The sequence below is a fragment of the Sarcophilus harrisii genome, chromosome 3 (genome assembly GCF_902635505.1).
Source record: "Sarcophilus harrisii chromosome 3, mSarHar1.11, whole genome shotgun sequence".
NCBI classification, from domain to species: domain Eukaryota; kingdom Metazoa; phylum Chordata; class Mammalia; order Dasyuromorphia; family Dasyuridae; genus Sarcophilus; species Sarcophilus harrisii.
This window is the reverse complement of record NC_045428.1, coordinates 563,430,250-563,457,394: the sequence shown is the minus strand read 5'-3', so window position 1 is coordinate 563,457,394 and position 27,145 is coordinate 563,430,250. Positions and strand designations below refer to the sequence as shown.

Below are 27,145 nucleotides of genomic sequence, written 5' to 3'. Positions count from 1 at the left end.
TCCCCAGCCAGATGTGGGTGGTGCTTCCTTACCTGAGAGGAGGAGGAGGAGTGGGGTATGTGTCACCCTATTCCTCTGGGCACTTGGCCCTTGTTCTAGGACGGCCTCTCACCAGTGTGAGAGGTAGAGTAAAACTGGGGCCTGTTCCCTGGAGCCTTCCCTGTGCATTGTGGACAGAACAAACCCTATGTTGTTGGCCCCCCAGACCTCAGAAGATGGAAAATGGGGCTCAGGCCAACCCCAAAGAGTTCAGGAAGAAGGGGCTGGTTAGACTCCTATCCTGGAAGATGTCCATGGAGCAGATACTCTTCCCCAGGGCTGCCTCTTTTTGGAATGCCACCAGGTAAGTGCCAAGCCCTTGGGTAAGAGAAGAAGATCCAATTTTATGGATGTCCTTAGGGAAGTAGGGTGGGCTTTTTCTAGATATTAGTGTTTCTCGGAGAAGGGATCTCTGGTTCCTCAAATCTTGGTCTGAGAAACTCTCTAGACTCATAGAAATGTCTAATTGAATGGTTGTCTAATCCAATACTTCTCCCACCATTCTGATTTTCTGGATGGGAAAGGTTAGGGTCAAATAACCATAGCAAAGCTGGTCTCCTGATAGGTCCAGATTTGGTCCTTGGCCTTGCTCTTTCATGCTTGTATGACTTTGGCCAAGTCCTTTCACTAATCTAGGACTCAGTTTCCATCATTGTAACATGGAGGACTTGGCCTAGACTATCTTTACTTGCCCATTCCAACTCTGAATCCTATGATTTTCCTCCCCATTTTTGGACTCCTCTCCAACTCCCTCCCTGACCGCTGCTTTGATCGATTACCCTTGGACTTCTTACAGATCCTCTGTCAGTCTCCCTCCCCTCTGCAACAAGGGGGTAACAGATCCTTGAGGTGGGGAGGGGGTAGCGAAAGCATCAGGGAGTTTGCCAGTCTCTTTCTGCTGCCAGATGTTAATAACAGACCTTAGTAGGGGCTGAGGGCAGGGAAGCTGGGGAAGCCACATTATCTAACAGGTGTTTATGGGGACTTGAAGCCAGGGCTGAGCAGGTTGTAGCAGGCCTGAGCATGTGGCGTGAAGATAGAAGGGAACCTGATGGGGGATGTCGATTTCTCTGTCTCCCAGGTGCATCCCGGGCATCAGGAAGCTGTTCACAATCACCATTCTAGCAGGCAGTGGTGAGTAAGGGCTCCTTCCCTGGGGTTTCCTGGAGAAGTCCCTTCCTCCCTCCCCTCTCCCCTGGGTTTGTCCTCAAGTGCCCTCTTGTCATTTGTGAGTACTGCATCCATCCCACCTTCCTCCTTCCTCCCAGACTTAACTCCAGACTGCCTGTGTACAAACACCGGGCACCCTGTCACCTGGCATTTATGAGGCCCGAGCCTCATGTTTATGGTGGTGTTTATGGTGCGTCTCCTGTCCCCATGCACTCCCTGCTGCCCTGAAGTTGTTGGGGACCAAGTGATTGGCCCAGAAGAGGGCTGAGGGCAGAACAGAAAGAAGCTTCTGAGGGAGGAAAGGGGGAAAGAGAGCTTAAGTGATATGCTTGTCAGCATAGCAGTACTCTGTGTCCTGGAGGCGCAGGTGGCTGGGTGAGGAAGATGTGCCCAAACTGGAAGAGTTGGCTGTAGGCCTTGGGACTGGGTGGGGAAGAGGAGAACAGCACACTGGCAAAGAGTCCTGACTTCAGAGTCAGAGGATGCGAGTTCAAATCCTGTCTCTGCTATTTATAACTTAATCTCTGAGTCTCAGTTTCCTCATTTGTAAAATGAACTGGAGAAAGAAATGGCAAACCACTCTAGTGTCTTTGCTGAGAAAACTCCAAACGGGCTTACAAAAAGTCAGACATGACTGAACAGCACTAATAAAGTAGGTAGTAAGTAATGGAAACTGGATTTGACCCCAGACCTTGCCTACAGAGTAAATGCTTTCTACCAATACCATGCTGAGATGTGGTAAATATGTGTTTGTGCAGATGCGTACATGTGCAGATGTGTGTGTGTGTGTGTGTGTGTGTGTGTGTGTAAATTGTCTTCTGCCCACAAACATGGTTAAGTGTGTAATCTCTTGGAAATGTTAAACTTGAGGTGCATTATGTTAAATTTAGCAGAAAGGGAATTGACAACACCAGGAGATGGAAAGTTATGTAACACCCTGGAATGAATATTAATTTTTATGAATAATGATGTTAGAGAATGATAACAAAGGAAATCTCCATCTCTTCCACTGAGGGTGGGGATCTGCTTGCCAGAACAGTTGCATACATCACGAGAGGCAGCCATTGCATTGTTTTTCTTTATAATTCCTGGGAGAATGGTGGATTGGGGAGGGGGCATATTAGATTTTTTTTTTAAGAAAAAAGATTGGCTCTTTTCAATAATGAGGTGATTCAATGCAATTTCAATAGACTTGTGATAGCAAGTCCCATCCACATCCAGAGAGAGAACTATGGAGACTGAATGTGGATCAAAGCATGATATTTTCCCTGTTTTTGGTTGTTGTTCTTATGTTTGCTTGTTTTTTTTCCCTTATGTTTTTCTCCCTTTTGATCTGATTTTTCTTATGCAACCTGACAAATATGGAAATATGTTTAGAAGAATTGTATTTGTTTAACCTACATTGGATTGCTTGCTGTCTTGGGAGAAAAAGAGGGAGAAAAATTTAAAACGTAAGATTTTGCAAAGGTGAATGTTGAAAACTATCTTTGCTTGAATTTGGAAAACTAAAATATTCTTAACAATTTTAAAAAGAGCCACTCCAAACAAACAAACAAATAAATAAAAAATCTGAATTCCCCATCCCCCACTCCAAAAAAAAAAAAAAGAAAGAAAGAGTATTGGTACTGGTTGAGAAAATCTGAGTTTGATCCTGATTCTATTTTTAAAGTACTTAATTTCTTAAGAACTCAGTTTCCTCATATCTGTCACTGAAGAGGGGAGGTACAAGCTCTAAATATCATAGACCCTTAAGTTTGATTCCTGATCCTTTTGTTTACATCTCAATGTTTCAGTACTTTTCTTTATAAAGTGAGGAGTGGACAACATGATAGTTTTGAGTTTTCTTTGAGCAAGTCGGTGATCTGATTTAGTTTGTTATTGGGGTTGTTTAGATATTTTTCAGTCACGTCTGACTCTCCATCACCCTATTTATGCTTTTCTTGGCAGAGACACTAGAGTAGTTCACCATTTCTTTCTGCAGGTCATTTTACAGATTAGGAAACTGAGGCAAACAGAGTGAAATGAAGGCTGGATTTGAACTCAGAAAGATGAATCTTTTTCAGGCCCAGCACTTTATCCACTATGGTGAGGCAACCCCTAGCTTCCCCCACTTTCCTGATTAGATTTTCCTGACTTTGTTATGCACTATGGTGCCTCCCTTGATGCCCTCGATTTAGTTGAACAAATATTTATTAAATGCCTACTAATTAAATGTGCAATGTGTGCAAAGAACCAAACCAAGTAAGCCCTAACCTCAAGAAGCTTCCATTTATTGGCTGAGGGACACAAGCCAGTCAGTATGATCAAAGGAAGAGTGTATCAGAGCTGCTCCCTCCTCCTTAAATGAAAACATATTTTCTTATCTGTGTTACGTGTTATTTCATCCAGGTGCATGGAAGCTATTTGAGGGCAGGGCTTGTTTTTAGTAAGTTTATAAATATAAAACTAGAGGGACTCACGGCCACATCTGAGATGAGGCCGGTCCAGAGGTAGGGTGGCTTCATGGATACCAGGGCTTGGAGTCAGGAAGTTGTTGTTGTCACTCAGTCATTTCCATTCTGTCTGACTCTTTGTGGTGTTCAGGAAAACCTGAGGTCAAATCCACCCTCAGTACTTACCAGCTGCATGACCCTGAGCAAGTCATTGAACCTGTTGGCCTTAATCCGCTGGAGAAGGAGATGACAAACCACTCCAGTACCTTGGCCAAGAAAAATCTGGACAGACAGTATTGGAGTGTTATGGTTCCATGGAGTCACAAAGAGTCAGACATGATACATAACAATAACATTTGTTGGTTGGCCTGGGTCAGATTTCAGAGACAGATAAAACAAAATGTGAAGAGGGAAAGAGAACTCTGGTGTCGTGGGCATGATGAGGGAAGGCTCCAAGGAGAAAGAAGGTGGCAATTGAGCTGGGGCTTGAGGGAAGAGAAGTTGAAAGGCAGAGAAGATGGAGCATCCCCCAATCAAGGGAAGGGCCTAAGTGACTATGGAGAGCTTCATTAGGCAATATGTCAATTTAGCAAGAATTTGTTAAGCACTGAATATGTGCCAAGCATGGCACTTGGTACTTGGACACAGAAATAGAAACAAAATAATTCCTGCCCTCAAGGAGCTTACAGTTTAGTGGCATTTTTAAGCTGAGTTTTAGAATATAGGAAAAGGAATAACGTGAAATAGACCTAGAAACTTAACTTGCAGCATATTGGGGAGGTATTTAAATGGTAGGGGAAAGAGTTTGAACTTTTTCCTCAATAGGGAGGCAGTCAAGCTTTCTGAGCGAGGGAATTACTTGGTCAAAAATGTCTTATGAAGCTTATTTTGGCAGCTCTGAAAAGAATGGATCAGAAAGGGGAGTCTGGGAGACAGGAGATCAGTTGGGCAGCTTTTACAGAAGGCCGGGTGAATATCAAAATTACTCCTGTGGTTATTTCTGCAAAATTGAGGAATGTCAGTCTGGGTTTTGACAATGCAGAGAGTCAAAGGTACAGGAAGAACGGCAAAGTAGCTTAGTGGACAGACCTATCAGAAGCTTACTAGCCCTGTGACCCTGGATAAGTAATTTGCCTCAGTATCCTCCACTACAAAATGGAGACATTAATAGCACCTAGCTCCCAGGGTTGCTTTGAAGATTAAATGAGATAATATTTGTAAAGCACTTAACAAATCCTAAAGCATGACAAGTTGAATATTATTATTAAATTGTTTTAGACTCGTAGGTTTTCTTGGTAAAGATATGGAGTGGTTTAGCATTTCCTTTTCTAGATTATTGTACAGATGAGGAAACTGAGGTAAAAAAGGTGAAGGGATTTGCCCAAGATCACACAGCTAATAAGTATCTGAGGATGGATTTGAACTCAGGGCTTCCTGACTCTAGGTTCAGAGCTTTATCCACTGTGCCACTTAGCCTCCTCAGTTAGTGCTGGCTATTCAAATAAAAATGAAAGGCATGCTCCATAGGATCATAGATTGAGAGGTAGAAGAGACTTTAGACATCATTAAATCCAATGCCCTTGGAAATTGAGGCCCAGAAAAGTGAATTGCATAGACTCACACAAGTAGTAAGTAGCCAAACTGGAATTTAAAGTCAGCTTTGAATAAAAATCCTTTGCTTTCTCCATGGCATCATCAGCTTCCCCAAGGGATTGTTGAGATGAACCTTTGGCCTTTGAAGTTCTTTTCGACACTGAGAATTTGTGATTCTATGAAGGAAGTCAAGAAGTAAGAGATTCCCGGGAATAAATATTTAAGGAAATAAAAGGCTAAGAACTCATAAGTCCAGAAGCAAGAAGACTTTATTGTCCGAGGCAAAACTTTGTCCTAGCCAGCTTTGCTTCCTTTTAGGGAAGGAGCCGATCTCAGGGCCTGGGGGCGGGGGGGAGGGGGGGAAGAAGAGGGGAAGGGGGAGAGAGGAGGGAAGAATCCATAGTGAAGAAAAGGTACTTGCTGGATGGTTCCCTTCCAATGCAAGTCCAAGACAGCATTTTATGAGACCCCTTTCCATAGCCTTTAGTGCTGAGCCTTGCACATAACAAGCAGGTACTTAATAAAATTTTGTTAAGTTTGATTTTAGAAAGGAGAGGGAATGCAGAGAAAGCCAGCTATCCCTCCCCCTGTCTTTTCCAAGAGTAATAAAGCAGTTTTGAACTTAGAAAATAATATCATTGAGAACCTAGGAGTTGGGCTTCAGGGAGAATGGAGAAAAGAGAGAGAAAGGGGAAAGATTTCCATTCAGAAGAAAACTGGAACTGGTTAGAATAGAAGCTTTTAAGGTAGCTAGAGAGGGAAGCTCAGTCCTAAAACAGAGAGAATACAGACTTCTCAGGAAACAGTCAGTCAATCAATTAACAAGCCTTGACTTGGGCTGCTCAATGGAGGCATGCTAACAATGGGATTTCCCAATAATTTCTAGGTCAGATCAAGGTCATTCTGCTTCTGGGCTAGAGAATGTGGTCTAGAGAAGGGAGGCTCTGAATTTTTGGTTGTTAATGCCCAATCGTAAAATATATTGTGAACATACACCTCTATTATGGTATATTTCCTTATTTGTTAATTATATACTCATACAGTATTATTCATTGTATAATAATTAATATAACATTATATTATAAATTTTGTTATGTTATAGAAATTTCAAAAAGTGATACTAATAATAATGATAACTTTCATATAGCATGATATACCAGGGACTTTACAATTATTGTCTCGTTAGATCCTTATAACAACCTTTGGAGATAGATATCTGCTACTATTATTTCCATTTTACAGATGAGGAATTTGAGATTGCTTAGGGTCAAGAACGTTAGGTCAAATTTGAACTCAGGTCATTCTCACTTGCAGGCCCAATGTTCTGTTCATTGTATCGATATTTGATACTTTGGTCAAACGAGATCTATCAGCGTCAAAACAGGTCAACAAGTATTTATTAACCGCTGATTATGTGCCAGGCACTGTGCTGATCACTGGGGATACAAATAGAAGCAAAAAGAGAGAGCAATCCTGCCTTCAAGGAGCTCACATTCTAATGGGGAAGAGTATACAAAACAAGAAAGTAAAAGTAGGGGAGGGAAGAATTATCAATACATAGTGAAGAAAGAAGCTCAGAGGGTCTGGAGTGGGACCCAGAGAGGAATGAAGGGGTGGACAGTGGATCCTTCCTTGAAATGGAAGTTTCTCAGGATCAATAAGGGGAAGGGACTGAAGGGTTGCAGGGATTTTCCAGGGTGAGAAGGCTGCTGGTACGTGATGGAGAAAGAAGTCCAGAGAGTCAGGTGTGGCGGGGAGAGGAAGGAAGGAGATTATTGAATAGGAGAATATGGAGGCGGCATTAGACAAGAGAAAGACCTATTAGTGGGCTATTGCAATAGTCCAAGTCAGAGGTTACCTCTTGATCTTGCTGCGAGAGTTGAAAGGAGAAGACAGATTTGCGAAATGAGGAGTGGGATCCAAGAAGATTTGGTAGTTGATTGAATGTGTTGTTGTGAGATGGGTTCTACATCTATGATTGGATTATCTAGAGTTGGAAAGGACCTAAGAGGCCATTCAGGCCAACTTCCACATTTTGTAGAGGTAGAGAAGAAAGCTTAGAAGGTAACACAGTTAGTAAGTGGGACTTGGACCCAGGACCTCTCACTTCAGAGTCTATGCTCTTTCCACTGTCTAGTTTCTTTTCTGCCTTCAGACCTCTTTAAAAAAATCATTGCTGCTGCCCTTAGGAAGGTTGGCCTATGTGGGTGGCTGTGCAGGTGACCTACTGGGTGGAAAAGAGCAGACCATCAAATAATTTGGCTCATGAACCCAGAAGAGAGCTCAGAGTTCTAGTAATTGCCACCAATGAGGGAGGTGGGGAATTCACCCAGGTCACTGGATGCCATATTGCTGTACCCCAGTGATGCTGTTAGATGATACCCGAGTACCCTAGTTGTTTGTCCCTCTCCCTCCCCCCTCTCTGTCTCTCTCTGTCTCTTTATGTCTTTCTGTCTCTCCATCTATCTCTCTTTTTTCCTTTCTTCCTTTACTCTTTCCCTCCTACTCTCTCTCTCTCTCTCCCCCCCACACACATTCTCTCAGCTTTGTAAATAAATGTTTTCTCTCTCTTTTACAAAATGGTTTGATTCTCTTTTCTTATTTTTATAATCTGTCATTTTCCAGTGGCTCCTCTCCAGCCTCATGTCATAGTCAATTTCTCCCTTATAATAAAGAACAATTAAGCAACACAAATCAATACCATACCCTTTGATCTTTTTTTCAGTCTTGCCTATGGTCCATGGAGGTCTACTGAACTTGAAGTCAATGGTAGAAACCATCACAGGGAAAAATGCCATCCTCTCCTTTGTGGGCTATGGCTGCTACTGTGGACTAGGTGGTCGGGGTCTACCCATGGATGAAGTGGACTGGTAAGTTCCCCTGTTCTCCCAGGCTCAAGATCCATTCTCTTGGTACACACTGAAAATAGAGCCAGGCTTCTGATTTTCCATGGGTGGCTTATCCTCATGGCTGTGTTGGCCACCAGGCTCCCCATACTGGCATAGATGGGTTGTCTTCCCTATCAGATAGGATGCTCCATGACAGCCTTCCAGATTCCTGAAAACAGCCATCATATCCTCCCTGAGCCTTCTCTTCTCAGGATAAATGTACCTCGTTTCTTTAGTTAATTCTTACATCTGTCTCTTTATCATCCCAATTTCCTTTCTCTGAATGTGTAATTTTTTTCAGTTCCTGAATTGAAATTGTTATTTCTAAAACATGTTGTCCAGAACAGAACCCAGAAACCACAAGATGTATGATTAAGACCAAGAGCATCATGGGCACTCCCAGAGGCTGGGGACTGACTATGCGTTTCCTCTCAGACTGGGGTCTTCCTACGTATAGGAGCTATGTTTCTATATATCCCATACCCATAATAGGATCTCCCCAAGGGTAAAGACCAAAAGCCCTCCTTCTATATTCTCTCTAGCTCTTGTCTAAGTGGAAGTGATAAAAACAGACTACTCTGCTCACCAGGACTGGGGGACATCCTTCTCACATGTCTGCATCCTTATGCCATAGCCCTTTATCTGGCTCCCAGAGACCACTGAGCTCTCTTAGGCCTTCTTTCTCCTTGCCCTGGCCCCCTCCCATCCACTCAAAAAATGATTCTTTTATTCATCATACTTAGGACCTCTTCCAGGGTTCTGACAGAGCACATGGCACTGTCTTGGGATCTGAATGCAATCCAGGTTCCTTGGTCATGTTAAATATTACAAAAAGCCCTTGCCTGAACCCTGACCTCCCTCCTGCTTTGGTTTTTACATCAGGATGTAAGTCACATATTAAGGGAGAGGGAAAGGGATTAAGAATGGCTAAAAACTGGAAACTGAATGGATGTCCATCAGTTGGAGAATGGTTGAATAAATTGTGGTATATGAAAATTATGGAATATTACTGTTCTGTAAGAAATGACCAACAGGATAATTTCAGAAAGGCCTGGAGAGACTTACATGAACTGATGCTGAGTGAAATGAGCAAGACCAGGAGATCATTATATACTTCAACAACAATACTATATGATGACCAGTTCTGATGGATCAGGCCATCCTCAGCAACGAGATCAACCAAATCATTTCTAATGGAGCAGTAATGAACTGAACTAGCTATGCCCAGAAAAAGAACTCTGGTAGATGACTAAAAAACATTACATTGAATTCCCAATCCCTGTATTTATGCACACCTGCATTTTTTATTTCCTTCACAAGCTAATTGTACAATATTTCAGAGTCTGATTCTTTTTCTACAGCAAAATAACGTTTTGGTCAGGTATACTTATTGTGTATCTAATTTATATTTTAATATATTTAACATTTAATGGTCATCCTGCCATCTAGGGGGGGGGGGGGTAAGAGGTGAAAAATTGGAACAAGAGGTTTGGCAGTTGTTAATGCTGTAAAGTTACCCATGTATATATCCTGTAAATAAAAGGCTATTAAATTAAAAAAAAAAAGAATGGGAAAAAGGTGGAGAAAGAATGAAGAAACTGAGGGATTTTGAGACAAGGTGACTTGAGGAAAAATCCATTGTACTAGGAGGGGAGGAAGTATGGATTCAGGACTCAGTTCTGAGATTGATCAATTAATTCCAGCATTTATTAAAATCCTATTCTGTGTAGATTGCAGGGAGATCATGTAATGGATAGAGAGTAAGAGAGATTTATTTTCTTGAGTCCAATCTGGTCTTAGATACTTATTAGCTGTGTAATACAAGTCATGTAACTATTTTTGCCTCAGTTTCCTCATCTATAAAATGAGCTGGAGAAGAAAAGGGCAAATACTTCACTATCTCAGAGAACCCCAAAAGGGCTCATGAAGAGCCAGATACTATTGAAAAAATGACTAAATAAAATTCTGTGTAGAGTTGGGTCTTCCTCACTCCATGTCCAAGTACTATCAAGAGAGAGCCAGAGTGGAGCGATAGATTTGTACCTGGGTACAAATTTTAGTTCTGTCACTTATTTACACAAGCAGTGACAAAGTTTCTATAGACCTCAGGTTGTTCTGTGAAATGGGCAGAATAATCCCTAAAGCACCAACTTCAGAGATTCTCAGATGGAGAGCCAGAATGGGCCTCAGAGACCTCTGAGGTTAACGCCTCCATTTTCCTCTAATTTCAATTTTTTTTGGTTATTTCATAAGTGACAAAAGTCACAGAACACAAAAACGCATATTTCATATGCACAAAGAACAGGAGAGGAAGATGAGACAGAAAGTCTGTTACATCTGGCAACATTTTAAAAGAATACAATAAATTATCCTTCTGTTTTCCTCTGGGCATTTTAAAAAAGTGCTACAGTAACTCTTGTTTTTTTTTTCTTTTCTTTTCTTTTTTTTTTACATCCCCATTTCCACTCTTTCCCTCCTAACAAAAACTTTTCCCTTATAACAAAAAAGTCTTGCCTAACCAAATAAATTCCCAAACTGGCCACATCTGAACATGCACCTTGCATTCAGCTCCTGGAGGCCCCCACCTTTCCTTTCTGTCAGATAATACTAAACATTATCCACCATTGGTCTTCTCCAACTTTCATTCTTTTCATTCGAAAAACCCAGACTAAATGACTTGCCTGAAGTCTCACAGGTAATAGCAGAGGTAGGATTTGAATTCAGGCCCTGCTCCTTCCACTGTCCTTGTGTTGCCTCCTGTAGATGCTTAATTACTGAAGTGTCTTTGAATGTCACAGCCCTTCTTTGGCCCTCAGTTTTCTCATCTTTGAAATGGGGGACTTTGAACTAGGTGATGAAGACCTCTTCTAGCTCTATGATTTCATGAAGGTCGTTTTTAGCTTAGGTGGCTGAGCGATGTCACAGTTCAGAGAGCACAGGGCCTGAACTGAATTCAAATCTGATTTCAGACACTTACTAGCTATGTGACCCTGAGCAAGTCACTTCACCCTGTTTGCCTCAGTTTTCTCAATTAGGAAAGAAATCCTAATGGGATAACAAGAGTCAGTTGACTCTGAAAAACAAAAGAATCAATAATAACTATCTTGATGTAGCTGGGAGAGGAAGGGAATTCATGGAGGGTTCTATGAATGAGGGTGAGCTTCCAGGTGCTCTGAGAAAAAGAATAATTCCATTCAAAGAACTGCCATCTATGTCCTCATTCCAGTGACTTATGCTCAGGAACCTATGCGGGGCCATGGGAGAGCACTGATTCCATAAATAGAGGACCCGGCTCTGTTGTTTGTTATCTTGGTCAAGTCATAACCTTGTGCCTCAGTTTCTTCATCTGTAAAAGGGGGAACTAGACTTAATGGTCTCTAATGCTGCTAAAGTTTCTTCCAGCTCTAAGTCTACAAATTTAGGAGTCTATAAAAGGAAGGCAGGAGCTGAGGCAGTCTCACTGCAGTCCCTTTTTCCTTTGTCTACCTCTTTGTCCCCCAGGTGCTGCCACGCCCATGACTGCTGCTACCAGAGGTTGTTTGAACAGGGCTGCCACCCCTTTCTTGACCGTTATGAATTCTCCATTGATAACAGGACCCAGACCATCACCTGCAGTGAGTACGGCTTCCTCCCGAGGGTGGGCTTGGGGCAGCCATCTCCCACTGCTAGAGCGTTCAGGCTGGGAGCTGGTGATCTGAGCTTCCCCAGCTCGGACAAGGCAGGATAATAATAATAACAACAAGGGCAATGTTGATACCAGTGCCAATGATGGTGGCCGACATTCACAAGGCCCTTCAAAGTCTGCCGGGTGCTTTACAAACATCATTTCATTTGCTCCTCAAACAACCTGGAGAAGCAGGTACAATGATTATTCCCATTGTACAAGTGAGGAAGCTGAAACAGACTAAGATTAAGAGACTCACTGATGATTATACAAGTCCGAGGTAGGATTTGAACTCAGGTCTACCTGATTCCATCTCTACCATGTTACCTACTTCATTCACCTATCCCTCCCCTGTCCTGCCCCCACCCCTCAACTCCCCAGGGGTCTATAACAAGACAAAGAGTTTTTGGGGGCCTATCATGGCGGTTGGTGGGGAGAGGCTAGCCCAGGAGTCAGCTTCTCATGGCTTCCTCACTCTGGGCAAGTCCACTTAACCTCTCAATGTCCCGACTAACTCCCGAGACTATAAATTACAGAGAGTCACTGATGGGTATTGATGGAGAGGTTCTTTATACAATCATCTATCAAATGCTTGGGATGAACCTGGAACTTCTTAAGACACCAGAGATGCAGGGACAATAAGAGGGCAGTTACTGCCTCCAAGGAGGGATAGGGGTAGGGAGGAAATACAAATGAGTCCTAGGTTCCAGCACCTGTTCGGCCACTTCCTGGCTCAGGGCACTCTTTCCCTGGCTCTCACTTTCCTTTCATGTATGATAAAGGATCTGTTTAGATTACCTTTACATTACTTCTAGTCTCTGATATCCTCTGTTTTAAGATCCCTCCGCAGCTCTGACATCCTGAGTTCTAAGGGCCCTCCCAGCTCTGACATCCCATGTTATAAGGGCCCTCCCAGTTCTGACATCCTGGGTTCTAAGGGCCTTCCCATGTCTGACATTCTGTGTTCTAAGGGTCTTCCCAGCTCTGACATCCTGGATTCTAAGATCCTCTTGGCTTGGACCATATATGATTCTTAGATTCCCTCTGCACCTCCAGGTACCAGTCCCAATATCACTGCCTTTGCCCCTGCAGGTGAGAAGAACAAGACAGAGTGTGACAAGCAGACCTGTGAATGTGACAAGAAAGTTGTCTTGTGCCTCAACAACCAAACATACCATGAGGAGTTCCGCAATTACCTCAACATCTACTGCAAAGGAAATACTCCGTCCTGCAGCATCTATGACCCTCTACCTGTGGAGATTGAGTGTAGACACATCCCTAAGATGCCTCCTCCACCTCCCTAAGCTGTGCTCCCTCCCTTGAGCCTCAGGGAGAAAGCTAGGCTGGGGAGGGCCCTGATTCTCAGTCCTGGTGCCTTCCTGGCATAACACTCTTGGGGGTGGGAGGAGAGACACAGCACAGCAGGTTATAATGGGTCCCCCAAAAGAGGTCTGAGAAGAAATGTAGGTATGGGGCTTTCCTGGGGTGTCTTTGTGCCAGGTCTCTTTGAGGGCTCTCCATGACACAGACCTTTGGGATTCAAAGGCCACAGGAGAAGTTCAAAGACAAATGAAACAGGTTTGACTCTTTCCTGGGCCTATAAATATTATACAGGTTTACTTATTGGCCAGGACCTTGGCTGCTATTTTCCTGGCCACCCCTTGGCTCATGATCTCTTGACATCCTCTATCTTTGGGGCCTTGAATGCTTCTGGGAGCCCTTTAGAGCAGAACCTACTGGCGTGGATCTTCCTCGCTGCTCTGGATACTAGTCACCATCCCACTGGCCTCTGGCCCTAGCTCACCCAGTCTAGGCACATGTACCATCCAGTTTCTTTTTATCATCTCTGTTTTCTTATGGTCTTGTCCAGATAACCCTTCTGTCTTTCTCCTTTCCTCTGAACCCTGGCCTTCAGCACCCTTAACCCAGTCCACATATCACCCATACACTAGTTTACCCATCAGTCTACACGAGCATACCAGTGACATTCTCACCCAAATATTGATCCCCTCTCTTCCTTCCTTCTGATACAATGACCCAATGGAGAGAGCAATGGGTTGGGTTTAAATCTGTTGCTTTGTAATCTTAGAGAGCTCAGTGAACTTCTCTCAGTTTTCTTATCTGTAAAAGGAAGAGACTGGACAAGATGGGACCTAAGGTCTCTCCAAGTGAGAGGTCTGTGTTTCCTAGATATGTCCAATCATGGCACCTGCTTGGTGACACTCATCGACCTGTACACGTCTGCCTCATATACAGTGACTCACATATACACTGACACTTCTTATCAATCAATCTCTTAATCAACAGACAGTAATTAGTGCCTCCTCCATGCCCGGTCCTCCAGTAGGCACTCACCCTCACCAACATGGTCACCTAATAATACATCTGTTCTTTTAATCAATGAATACTAAGAAGTGGCTATTCCATGCCCATCCTTCAGAAGGCACTCACCCTCACTGATGTGCTCACCTGAGTATACATTGGTTTCTGTTCACACACTACACTGGCACTCACCCACTGTAGGCACAGACAGTGACTTAGACAGACATATATAATCTACAGACTCTCCCATTTACACTTAGATTTCTGCTTCCCTTAATACCAGGCACATTCATTGGGACTCAGCGTTTTGAAACTGCAGACACATATCCTGACTCTCTCATATCGACATCTCTCTTGGGGCCCTTAGCACCTTGGTCCCGAGCTCAAACACATGACCACATGTGCATCTGCACTCCTTAGGGCACATATGGTCCACCAACAAATACTTGTAGTCTACTCCTGACCCTATTGGCATAGCCAGACACTGCCCCTTATCTTAATATAAGGCCGAGAACTTTAAACTACTGGGGTTAGAATGGATAGTACTCCAGGAAATGGGCAAGAGAAATTGGCAGGTAACTCTGAGGGCTGTTCCTCTTCATCAGGTCCCTCTTGGACCTCTTCTGCCTCCCACAAAGCAATCTGGGAGAAGCCATAGAAACTGAGACATCTTCAGTATGAGACTGAGTGACCCTTGTGGGGATCACAAAGGTTTCATGTGGAAAGGAGGAGAGAGGAAGAAGAAGAGAGGGGTAGTGGGGAAATGAGGGACATAGAGGGATAGAAAAAGGGAAAGGGGCATTGGGAAGGGATTTGGGCAGAAACAAGAGGAGGGATAATGAGAAATGAAGAACAGGGGGTTAGGGAGAATGGGAAAGGGGCAGTGGAGAGGGAAGAAGGATAAAATTTAAAAATGGGTTAATGGGAGAGGGGAAGAAAGAAAAAAGGGAAGGGGCAATGGAGAGAAGATATAAAGGAGAGAAGGAAACAGTGGGGAAGGGGATAGGCCATGACAGGGGAGACAGCAAGTCTCCTACGGAGGGGTCCTCAAACTTTTTAAATAGGGGGTCAGTTCACAGTCCCTCAGACTGTTGGAGGGCCGGACTATAGTAAAAACAAAAACTTTGTTTTGTGGGCCTTTAAATAAGGAAACTTCATAGCTCTGGGTGAGGGGGATAAACAATCCTCAGTTGCCACATCTGGCCCTCAGGCTGTAGTTTGAGGACCCCTGTTAGAGTTTTGAGTTGAGGTGAGTCAAGTACATGCAAGACCAGGGAGGTAAGAAGAGAGCTTGGGGTTTAGACCAAATCTCTGATTTTTTTTCTTGACCCTCATACCAGCACACCATCTCTTCATATGGCAGCCCTCGTCTTCCATCCATGTGAAGCCTGGCTCTTCGGCCCCTTCTTTCTTAGTCTTATAAAGCCAGGATTGCCACCTCTCTTGTGTGTCCAGCATAAGGCCTTAAGAAGAAGCTGAAGAGGTCAACAGGCTCAGCCTCCTGCCTTCAGCCAGATTAAATTGGGAATGCTCCAAGACAGGTGGGGTCGGGGCTTCCTGAGCAGGAACAACGGTCCTTGGAGAAAGATCAGTGTCTACTCTCTCATCTTCCCTTTGGAGAAGGTTAAACCTAGAAATGGAATCATCCAGGACAATTCCTCAGTGGCAGAAGCCTCTAAGAAAGTCACATAACCTGGAGGACTGAGCTGGACTCTGCAGAGAGAGAATCATCCTGAGCTCTTTGGGAGAATGTAAATACTTTCGCTCAAACTACAACGTATGGATCAGTAATGTGGAATCAGAATGGGAGGAGACAGCAAGGAATTCTGGTTAAGATGGTGAAGGATGCTTTGGGGGCAGTATTTATTTCATCCAAACTCCACAGTTGGTCAGCCAGCCAAGAGGTTTCTAAGCTCCCTTTTTTGAATGAAAGGGGTCCTGGATGGGGAGATTGGAAAGATGGTCTGGGGAGTGTCATTTTTAGGAGGAACATCATTGACTTCCTGATATCATCCTAAGAACTGCCCCTCCCCCCCAAAGTGAAGAATTCCTGTCATCTGCTAGACATCTTGAAGATAAGGAGTCCTTCAAACAGTGCATGTTGATGAGGAGACAGACTCAGGGACCAACAGTGTCAGCCGCTGTGTACCCAAAGGATGGCTTGTCTTCTTTGGTGGATGCCGCTACCTCCATGGACATCCTGTCGAGGATACAAATGCAGGGAGAGAGTGGGAGAGGAGATGCCAGTGCACAGGATACCTGGCCATCTCTGAATCCCACCCTCCTCCTTTTTCTCATCTCAATCTCTTCAGAGTCATCGAGTATTTCTGACCATATCACTCTCCCCTCCCCAATAAACCCATTCTGTCCTTCAGCCTCACTGAGGCCCGATCGGCCTCTGTGTCACCTTCCTGCCTTGATCGTCCCAGAATACAGTATTTCAAAATGCCGTCTCCCTACCCATCCACTCTCTGTTAAACCCAAGTTAGGCTGGGGTAGATTAGAATTCAATGGGTGGTCTCAAGGGAAGGGAATGAGGGAATAGAGGGATGGGAAGGAGGAACAAAGGAGGCAGAGGGGTGAGGCAGAAGAAAGGGAAGGAGGCTGAAAGAAGGGGAAAGGGACAATGAATAGGAAAGAGACAGATAAATGTAAATAGTAATAATAGTTATTATGTATATAGTGTTTTAAGGTTTGCTAATGTTTTTGCAAATTGCTCATTTACATCGTAGTGGGGAAAGAATATAAAAAGAGGAAGGGGATGGTAACAAATACAGAAAAGGCAAAGAGAAGGAGAAGGGAAGAGGTATGAAAATCACTTCAATTGAGTACCTTTATTAAGTGCCTACTGTATATAAGGTTCTGTGCTACACTCCAGGTGCAAAGTGCATACTCATCCTAAGGGCAATTCCCCTTAGTTTCTAGGGAGGGAAGATATCAATCTTGAGGATATGTCTTCTCTTACATGTGGTGTTGTTGAGTCATTTCAATTGACTCCATTGGGGATTTTCTTGGCAAAGATATTAGAGTGATTTGCTATTTCCTTCTCCAGTTTATTTTACAGATGAGAAAACTGAGGCAAGTGGGGTTAAGTGACTTGCCCAAATTCCCACAGCTAGTAAGTATCTGAGGCCAGATTTGAACTTGGGAAGATGAGTCTTCCCGATTCCAGGCCCAGTACTCTATCCACTATGGCGCCCCCTAGCTGTCAATATTCTTACATGTGTACAAACTTCCACAGCCTGCCTGTCTGTCTATCTGTCTATCCACGTTCAAGGAGCTGGTCCTAAAGAGAATGCAAGGAACTATGCCTGTCTTCTCTCAAAGAAAGAAAGAAGAATGTCTTTGTCTTACATAGCGCTAACATCCACCCACATCTCAAGCAGAAATGCAGTCTTGTGTCAGCATTTTCTCTGAGGTTTCGCAGAGTCTCTTACAAGTTGCTCCCAGGCTCGGCAAGAAACCCAGGTAACTGAGGTTACAGAGAGAACAAACCAAAGCAATCCCTGCCCCACCTCACATTCCACGGGGAAATCAAAGAGATCCAGTTGCTTTATCTACATTTTGCCACAGGACCCAAAAGGCTTTGGATGATTGTACACATCGCACCCGCACTTAAACCCAGCACACTTGTGTGTCATGGGATCCCCTCCCTGATGCTGGGGTCTCTTGGAGAATGAAGGACAAACAACAGATAAGGAGATCAGTAAATGCAGCAACCGAGAGCTCACGCTAATGTTCCCCTCGCAGAACCTCCAGATTCAAAGTGCCGTGTGAAGGCTCATCCACCCCAAAGCACATTTAATTAAGAATCATAGTTTGTTTGTTTTTAAAATAGAGATAAAATATCTTCTCTATCATTTTGGGGCATATAAGTACACACTCCGTCAGTGGACACACAAAGAAAAAACAAATGCCCATTGCACATTCATGAATAGGTAGCTCATGCTGCTGATATCATTTAGTGATGTCACCAGATTTGCTTTTCAATGGTGGCATGCAGTTTTAGCCAGATGGATGATTTTCTTCCTTCCTTCCTTCCTTCCTCCCTCCCTCCCTCCTTCCTTCCTTCCTTCCTTCTTTCCTTCCTCCCTTCCTTCCTCCCTCCCTCCTTCCTTCCTTCCTTCTTTCCTTCCTCCCTTCCTTCCTCTCTCCCTCCCTCCTTCCCTTCCTTCCTTCCTTCCTTCCTTCCTTCCTTCCTTCCTTCCTTCCTTCCTTCCTTCCTTCCTTCCTTCCTTCCTTCTTTCCTTCTTTCTTTCCTCCCTTCTCTCTCTCTCTCTCTCTCTCTCTCTCTCTTTCTTCTTTCCCCAAATGGTGAGAACTTCATGTCTGTGACACCTTAGTGTTCTCCTTAGAGAAAAGATAATTTGTGAAATTGGAAGGATTTTTCAAATCTTCATAGCATCAGGGTAAAAGGTCACCCTGATACAGAAAGGATCCTCCAAAGCAAGGCTGTCCATACTCCCTAAACTAACCTGTTTATTTAGTGCTATACCAATCAGACTCCCAAGAAAATATTTTAATGATTTAGAAAAAATAACATTGAAATTGATATGGAAGAACAAAAGGTCGAGAATCTCAAGGGAATTAATGAAAAAAAAAATCAAATGAAGGTGGCCTAGCTGTACCTGATCTAAAACTATATTATAAAGCAGCAGTCACCAAAACCATTTGGTATTGGCTAAGAAATAGACTAGTTGATCAGTGGAACAGGTTAGGTTCACAAGACAAAATAGTCAACTATAGCAATCCAGTGTTTGACAAACCCAAAGATCCTACCTTTTGGGATAAAAATTCATTATTTGATAAAAACTTCTGGGAAAACTGGAAATTAGTATGCAGAAATTAGGCATGGACCCACACTTAACACCGTATACCAAGATAAGATCAAAATGGGTCTATGATTTAGGCATAAAGAGCGAGATTATAAATAAATTAGAGGAGCATAGGATAGTTTACCTCTCAGACTTGTGGAGGAGGAAGGAATTTATGACCAAAGATGAACTAGAGACCATTATTGATCATAAAATAGACAATTTTGATTACATCAAATTAAAAAGGCTTTGTACAAGCAAAACTAATGCAAACAAGATTAGAAGGGAAGCAACAAACTGGGAAAATATTTTCACAGTTAAAGGTTCTTATAAAGGCCTCATTTCCAAAATATATAGAAAATTGACTCTAATTTATAAAAAATCAAGCCATTCTCCAATTGATAAATGGTCAAAGGATATAAACAGACAATTCTCAGATGATGAAATTAAAACTATTTCCACTCATATGAAAGAGTGTTCCGAATCACTATTGATCAGAGAAATGCAAATTAAGACAACTCTGAAATACCACTACACACCTGTCAGATTGGCTAAGATGACAGGAAAAAATAATGATGAATGTTGGAGGGGATGTAGGAAAACAGGGACACTGGTGCATTGTTGGTGGAGTTGTGAACAAATCTAGCCATTCTGGAGAGCAATCTGGACTTATGCCCAAAAAGTTATCAAACTGTGCATACCCTTTGATCCAGCAGTGTTTCTACTGGGCTTATACCCCAAGGAGATACTAAAGAAGGGAAAGGGACCTGTAGTGCTAAAATGTTTGTGGCAGCCCTGTTTGTAGTAGCCAGAAGCTGGAAAATGAATGGATGCCCATCAGTTGGAGAATGGTTGGGTAAATTGTGGTATATGAATGCTATGGAATATTATTGTTCTGTAAGAAATGACCAGCAGGATGAATACAGAGAGGCTTGGAGAGTTACATGAACTAATGCCAAGTGAAATGAGCAGAACCAGGAGATCATTATACACTTCAACAACGATAATGTATGAGGATGTAATCTGATGGAAGTGGATTTCTTTGACAAAGAGACCTAACTCAGTTCCAATTGATCAACGATGGACAGAAGCAGCTACACCCAAAGAAAGAACACTGGGAAATGAATGTAAACTGTTTGCATTTTTGTTTTTCTTCCTGGGTTATTTTTACCTTCTGAATCCAATTCTTCCTGTGCAACAAGAAAACTGTTCGGTTCTGCACACATACATTGTATATAGGATATACTGCGACATATTTAACATACATAGGACTGCTTGCCATCTAGGGGAGGGGGTGGAGCGTGGGAGGGAAAAATCGGAACAGAAGTGAGTGCAAGGGATAATGTTGTAAAAAAAAATTATCCTGGCATGGATTCTGTCAATAAAAAGTTACTATAATAATAAAAAAAAATAACATACATAAGACTGCTTGTCATCTCAGGGAGGGAATGGAGGGAAGGAGGGGAAAAATCGGAACAGAAGTCAGTGCAAGGGATAGTGTTGTAAAAAATTATCCAGGCATGGGTTCTGTCAATTAAACGTTATAATTATTTTTAAAAAAGAAGAAAAAAAGAGAGAGAGAGAGAGAAAAAAGCAAGGTTGTGCAAGTTTTCCAGCACTTGGCTACCATCTAGTGGCCGGCCTGGGTCATAGCTTGGCCTCTTCCCCAGCCCAGTGACATCATCTTCCCTCACAGCATACAACCTCTAGTCTGAAGACTGATGGAGGCTGCTTTCTGGGAGTTTCAAGGAGTCACAGTCCAACTCTCTTCTTGTAATAGCCCACTCTGAGCTTAAAGCCGTTTTTTCCATAGCCCCGCCCCAGACAGTGTGGTGCAAGTGGCGAAGAGAGGCCATATTCAAGCCCTGGCTCTGTTGTGAGTTGGGGACGTGATGCTGGTTCTGTAAAAAGGAAATTGGGCTAAATTAGGGATTCTTGACCTTTCTGGTGCTGTGTCCCTTTTGTCAGTGTGGTGAAATCCAGGAACCCTTCCTTAGAATAATGTTTTTGAAAGCAGCAAATAAAATACAAAAGATTATAATTATACTGAAACTTGAAACAAGGTGTACATAAATCCATCAGTATGGGAGGCATTACACACAGTTACATAAGCACATAGCAATATAACACAGGCTAGTAGTGATGTAACAAACAACATGAATTAACATGAGAATTTACACATTTACACATTGTCCATTAGTTCATGTGCCAGGAATCCAATGATTCCTGTAAGTTTTGAGGTAAACAATTTTTCATATATTCATATATTCTCTATGAATATATTCTATATATTCATATATTCTATTCTATATATTCAGTTCTATTATTAATTACAATATTGAAAACAAAACAAGTGGGTGGATGCAGCTGGTTTCTAGGTGTCTCTATTTCTATTTGATCTCCCTCCCCACTGCCCTCAGGAAGCCACAGAGGGGTTTCCTGGTGTGGCAGGGCTGTTCCTTTGATCCCTGAGCTTTAAAGAATCAGTTTCCTGATTGAAGAGTCTCTTCAAAGCAGGGACTATTTTTGCTGGTTTTTTTTTTTTTTTTTTTAAATCTGAACCCTGGGACTAGCACTAACCCTGTCTGTTTATGGGGAAGGTCTTGAATAAAGGAAAGGGTAAAGATTTGGTGGATAGGAGATAGAAGATCTTTCCAGTTATCCCTGATGATAGAACCTGGGGTCAGGGCACAGGTCATCCTGAGACCCATTGGGGCAGACAGAAGGCAGGTTTACTCAGCCTCTTCCATAATGTTAATAAAGTTTGCAGAAATTTTACAAATATCTAATTCGATCCTCACAACAAGCCTGGGAGATAGGTCAGTACTTTAGGAGTAATAAATAATAAGGAATTTCAATTATTTATTTAATAATAAATAACAAAATAATAATAAAAGATAAAGAATGGAAGCAGAGATAATACTAAGTAAAATATCTGAGGTTCAGGTCTTTCTGACTCCATGTCTAGCAGTGTCTACTATGACCTTCTATCTCTTCTAGTTTATGGTGTAGTCTTTCAGACAGCCCAGTGGATAGGAGACTGGGCTTAACCTCAGGAAGGCCTGAGTTCAAATCCTGACTCAGACATTGACCATGTCATGTGACCCTGGCCAAGGCACAACTCCTTATGCTCAGTTACCTCTACTGTAAAATAATGAGATTGGATGCAATGGCTTTTGGGTCCCTTTTTGCTCCTTGTCAGTGGGCCCTCTTTGGGGACTTGGTTGCTCCCCAAAAGAAGGTGAGCAACAATAAAGAGTAGAGGAAAAAGCAAAGATTAGGAGTCAAAAAACCTGGATTCCAAAAGTACCTCTATGATTTTAATCCAATCGCTTCTTACTAGACCTCAGTTTTTCCCTTTTTAATCCAGTCCCTGTTGGACTGGATTGTCTCTTTTGGCTCTGAATTCTAGGATCTAGGGAAGGGCCGACCCAGCATGGGACTCACCTGGTAACTTTTCCAGGCCAGGGAGGAAGCAGAGCCACCTGTTACCTTGGGCGGCCCTCTACCTGTTACTCAGCGGTCCAAGCCCGGGCAGATGGCCAACCCTGACAGATGGCTCTCGGCTCCACTCTGCTCCCTTGCAGCCAGCATGGCCTTGGTGCAGCCGTGACTCTAAATGCAGAAGACGGCTGTGCTTTTTAGCAGCAGCAGCAGAGTTGGCACCGAAATACTGTCACTTTCCCCAGTTGTGGGTGTTTAACAAGCAGCTGACTTCCCTAACTGTGACAACAAGCTGCGTGCTTCAGGGAAACATGGAATAGGTTTCCAGCACTCAGATACTTAGATATGATAAGAAGCAACTTGGTATCTTGAAAAAAGCCACAGATTTGGGGTCAGAGACCTGGATTCAAATCTCAGCTCTACTTCTTGCTGTCTGTGTAACCCTCAACAATCCACCTGCCCTCTCTGGATCTTAGTTTTCTCATCTGTAAAATGAGTTGGGACCAAATGCTTCAGAGGATCTTTCCTGCTCTAAGTTTATGTTCCATTCATCTTTGGGATAGCCTAACTAACAGTCTGGAGCAGGTTTGAAGGAGAATCATTCTTTGGGAAAGGTGTTCTCCTTAGAAAATATGGCACCAAATATGTATACATTGGCAGAGGACCAGAGAGAGAGCACCCCTTGGATTGGAGCTCAGTAAGAATTCCAGGGAGAGAAAGCTGTTGGGTCTGACTTGGGGCATCTGAAGCAAATGAAGACAGTATTCAACTGGAGAAGACAAGGAATTAGCAAAGGTTTTGTTTTCCTGTTAAAATGCTGCTTCCAACTCTTTGAAATACAAAGCCTAGCTCTAGGCAAGAGGACTACATACCATGCCATGATATGATCTCAGCTTTGAATTTTCATCAGCCAGCTCTGTGACTAGCTCTGCACACAAATAAATATCTGCTGAATTGAATTGGACAAAACATACGTAAGTTATGGACTTAGACAATAAGCATTTATTAAGCGCCTACTATGTGTGAGGCACTGAGGACATAAAGACAGCCCTGCCCTCATGGAGTTTACAGTTTAATATAGCAGACAACAGACAAATGAGATACACAGAGAAATACCAGAAGGAAGGCACTAGTCCTAAAAGGGATTATTCTAACCCTCTCATGTTAAGGATGAGGAAATGGAAGTCCAGAGAAATTAAGTGACTTACTTAATTTACTTCTTTTACCAAGGTTATCCAGGTAATAAGTGGCAGAGCTGGGATTTGAACCCAGGCTTTCTGATTTCCAAGTTATGCCTTCATTCTGTTGTACTATTTTTAGTGTAAGTGGTAGAATAGATAGAGCACAGGGCCGGAGTCAGGAAAACTCATCTTCATGAGTTCAAATCTGACCGCAGATACTTGTTAGCTGTGTGATCTTGGGCAAGTCACTTAACCTTATGTGCTCATCTAAAAGATGAGTTGGAGAAGGAAATTACAAAATACTACAGTATTTTTGCCAAGAAAATCCCAAATGGGAATATGAAGAATCAGTCATGATGAACAACAAGAAAAGCCACCTTAGCAACTATTTCTCAAGCATCCCAAGTGCTGTTCCCTTGGGTCAGCCCCTCTGTTTCTCTAGCCTAGGATTCTGGCACGAGAAGATGATCAGTTTAATTTCTGTGACATTAGTCTCAAAGTGTGCTGGCAGTAAGGGTGAAGGCATTGAAGGGTGCATCTTCTAACTATCATGAGCTTCTCTTAACAGTTGTGCCTGGGTCTGAACCAAATAAAAGCCTCCTTGAATACAGAATCACAATGTTCTGGTTTTGTGTTTGGTCTCCCTCCATTCAATTGGTTTGTTGCATGTGTTCATAGAATATGGCGCACAGCCTCCACCTGGCACTAGTGGATATAAGGATGAAAAAGGGACACAGTCCTGACCACAAGGAGCTTATATTCTAATAGGTGGGGTTAAGAAAAGGCTACAAATAATTAGAGTATAATGTAACTTGAGGCTCTTTACTGAAGTCCTGAATTCAATTGGACTCAACAAATATTTATTAATAGTTTACCTTTAAGGTTCCCAGAATGCTTTGCATAGTTACCTACATTTGAATATAGAATAGGATTTCTATTTAACCCAAGATAAAATGGATTTATACCCAAGCCCCTGAAGAGTTAAGACACTTCTTCCCTCTCTTCTTAGCCTCCAGATTTCTAGTACTATCTCCCTTAAAAGGAAAACACTCAGGGTTGCTAGAGAATCAAGCAATCCCCCTCAGCAAAATGGGTCTCTGCCTTCCTCATGTACCAATATCATCTTCCCAACTTACAATGGAACCCTGAGTCCCACTCCCAGCAAGACCCACAACCTTTGATGTCCTAAGCATTTGTCTTGAACTTATACTGCCACAATGGGAACACCCTCTTCTCTAATCAAGGAAAGGACCTTGGCTTACTAGACAATTGTCATTCTTTTTCCTCCCCAGAGCTATACAATCCATATTTTTTATTGTTATGCAGTTTTATCTGACTCTTGGAGCCCCATTTGGGATTTTCTTGGCCAAGATACTTGAGTGGTTTTCCATTTCTTTCTCCAGCTAATTTTACAGATTAGGAAATGAAAACAAACAGGGTAAAGTACTTGTCACACAGTTAATAAGTGTCTGAGGTCAGATTTCAACTCAGCTTTTCCGACTTGGGCTGACTCTATCCACTGTGCTACCTAGCTGCCCCATCAGAGCATATAATGTACAATAATTTAAGTCAGTAAACATTTATTAAAAAGCTACTGTGTTTTAGGCACCTTGCTAAGTATTGAGGATATACAAAAATAGGCAAAAGTTTATGCAGTTATGTAAACCAAGCTATATATACAGGCTCTGATGAGCAAACCTGCATCTTACCCTTGATCACTGCTAGTGAGTTTCCTGGTTTGAACCAGGTCTTAGCCTTGGTCCAGGAACTACTCCATCATGGTCCCTATCATAGGCCTCTTTCCAAGGAAGTGAGTCTATATTTGCATGTGGCCCTTTCCTCCCTTCTGACTGACCTCTCTCTCTCTCTCTCTTCAGTTCTTCCACCTTTAGAAGTCACATTCAGCCTTCTTTTAAAGGCTAAGCCTGTGGCTATTGCTCAGATGAATGAGCCTTGTAGGAAGATGATATATCTTGGGAGAGAAGGGGGGACTGGGGAACCGCTTCAGTGAAGGAGGAAGCAGGATTAGATTAAGGAAAAGCTAATAGCAACATTTGGCTAGAATATAGAGAACAAAAAATTAGAATGAAATGTTTGGAAAGCCAGGTGGAAGTCAAGTTGTGTAGGGTCTTAAAAACCCAATTTAGGAGTTAGTATTTTTTTTTATCCTGTAGGTAATAATGATCTGCTAGGATCGTTGAGTAGGACAGCAATGTGGTCAGATCTATGCCTCAGGAAGATTCTTTTGGTAGCTCTAAGGAAGATGGATTGGAGAAGGGAGATAATGGAAGGAAGCAAGAGGGAACCAGTTAGGAAACTTATAGGGATAATTCATGGGAGAGATAATAAGAGACTGGGCAGCCAGGTGGCGCCATAGTGGATACAACACTGAGCTAGAGTCAGAGAGACTAGTCTTCCTGAATTCAAATCCTACCTGAGACATTTATTAGCTTTGCCACCCTGGGCAAGTTACTTAACCCTATTTGCTTCAGTTTCTTCATCTCTCAAATGAACTTGAGAAGAAAATGGCCAATCATTCCAGTACCCTTGCCAAGAGAACCCCAAAAAATGACATCACAAAGAATCAGATCCAACTGCCAACAATAACAATAAGAGACTTAACTATGTAGCCGTTGTAGGAAAGGTAAGAGGGCACAAATGCAAGAATTTTTAAAAGCAGAATTCAGTTCAACAAACATTTATTAAATGCCTGCTGTATGTCAGACAACCAAGGAAAGAAAAATTTTAAAAAATCCTGCCTTCAAGAAGCTTACATTCTACTGGAAGGGTAGAACAGACAGCCAGTTAGCATCCTTTTGGATATGGAGAATAAGGAAGAGAAAAAAGTCAAAGAGAACTAGGTTCATCCACAAATCTCTAAGCCTACTTCTTTCTATATGAAGAACAGACTTTAATTTATTCCAAATTTAGCTCCTCTAAGCTTTCATTGGGCTCTTTTTTCTTGTGTCCTCTTTTCCCACAGTTTTCTAGATTTTATCAAGTTCCTTAAAATGCTTCACTTTCTTTGTCCTCCAAATAGCCTCTTAGCTGTTCCAAACTGAGACCAATTACACATATCATCTAGAGGTCAAACCAGGAAAGGAAGGCTATTTAAGAAGACTAGGCAATCCATGGTGCTGAACCACAACCTCCTAGCCACCTGAGCCAGATATCCAGCTTGGACACGGCAGACCAGTCATCCTACTTCACACCCAGCTGAGTGGTGGCAACACTCCCCCTTCCCTTTGCAATACACCCACACTAATACACATACACATATCACAGCACCATTACATTCACATACATCTGTTACTCCTCCACTTGGTAGTTTTCACACATTCTAAGACAACTTGATATATGAAAATGGAGGAAAAGTTTTCTCTCCCTCTTTTAACCTCCTCTCCTTCAGCCCCAAATACACATATACTTTGGGTTTGGATCCCAGTACCAATTCTTCCTGAAAGAGATATTAGGGAGAGATAACATCCACTCACTCTTCCATTCATCCCTTCAGCAAGCACTTATTAAGCACCTACTGTATGCAGAATATTGTGCTAGATATAGTTATTGTTATTTCATTCTAGTCATATCTGAAGTG

General features: G+C 42.6%; 1 protein-coding gene across 1 annotated transcript; it reads left to right on the top strand.

Moving 5' to 3' along the window:
- The first annotated feature begins 38 nt into the window (after positions 1 to 38).
- PLA2G2F (phospholipase A2 group IIF) lies at positions 39 to 13,531 on the top strand. Its single transcript, XM_003764922.2, has 5 exons — positions 39 to 343; positions 1,121 to 1,173; positions 7,960 to 8,104; positions 11,624 to 11,736; positions 12,879 to 13,531. Exons 1-5 carry the CDS (start codon positions 216 to 218, stop codon positions 13,088 to 13,090), a joined length of 651 nt encoding a protein of 216 aa, XP_003764970.1. The 5' UTR covers positions 39 to 215; the 3' UTR covers positions 13,091 to 13,531.
- The last annotated feature ends 13,614 nt before the right edge of the window (positions 13,532 to 27,145 follow it).

Bases quoted from the DNA above. Each gene is read 5' to 3' on its own strand.
- PLA2G2F (XM_003764922.2), top strand. From the start codon at position 216: ATGGAAAATGGGGCTCAGGCCAACCCCAAAGAGTTCAGGAAGAAGGGG. The intron at 8,105-11,623 runs GTAAGTTCCCCT...TTTGTCCCCCAG, and splicing joins CCCATGGATGAAGTGGACTG to GTGCTGCCACGCCCATGACT. The intron at 11,737-12,878 runs GTGAGTACGGCT...TTGCCCCTGCAG, and splicing joins GACCCAGACCATCACCTGCA to GTGAGAAGAACAAGACAGAG.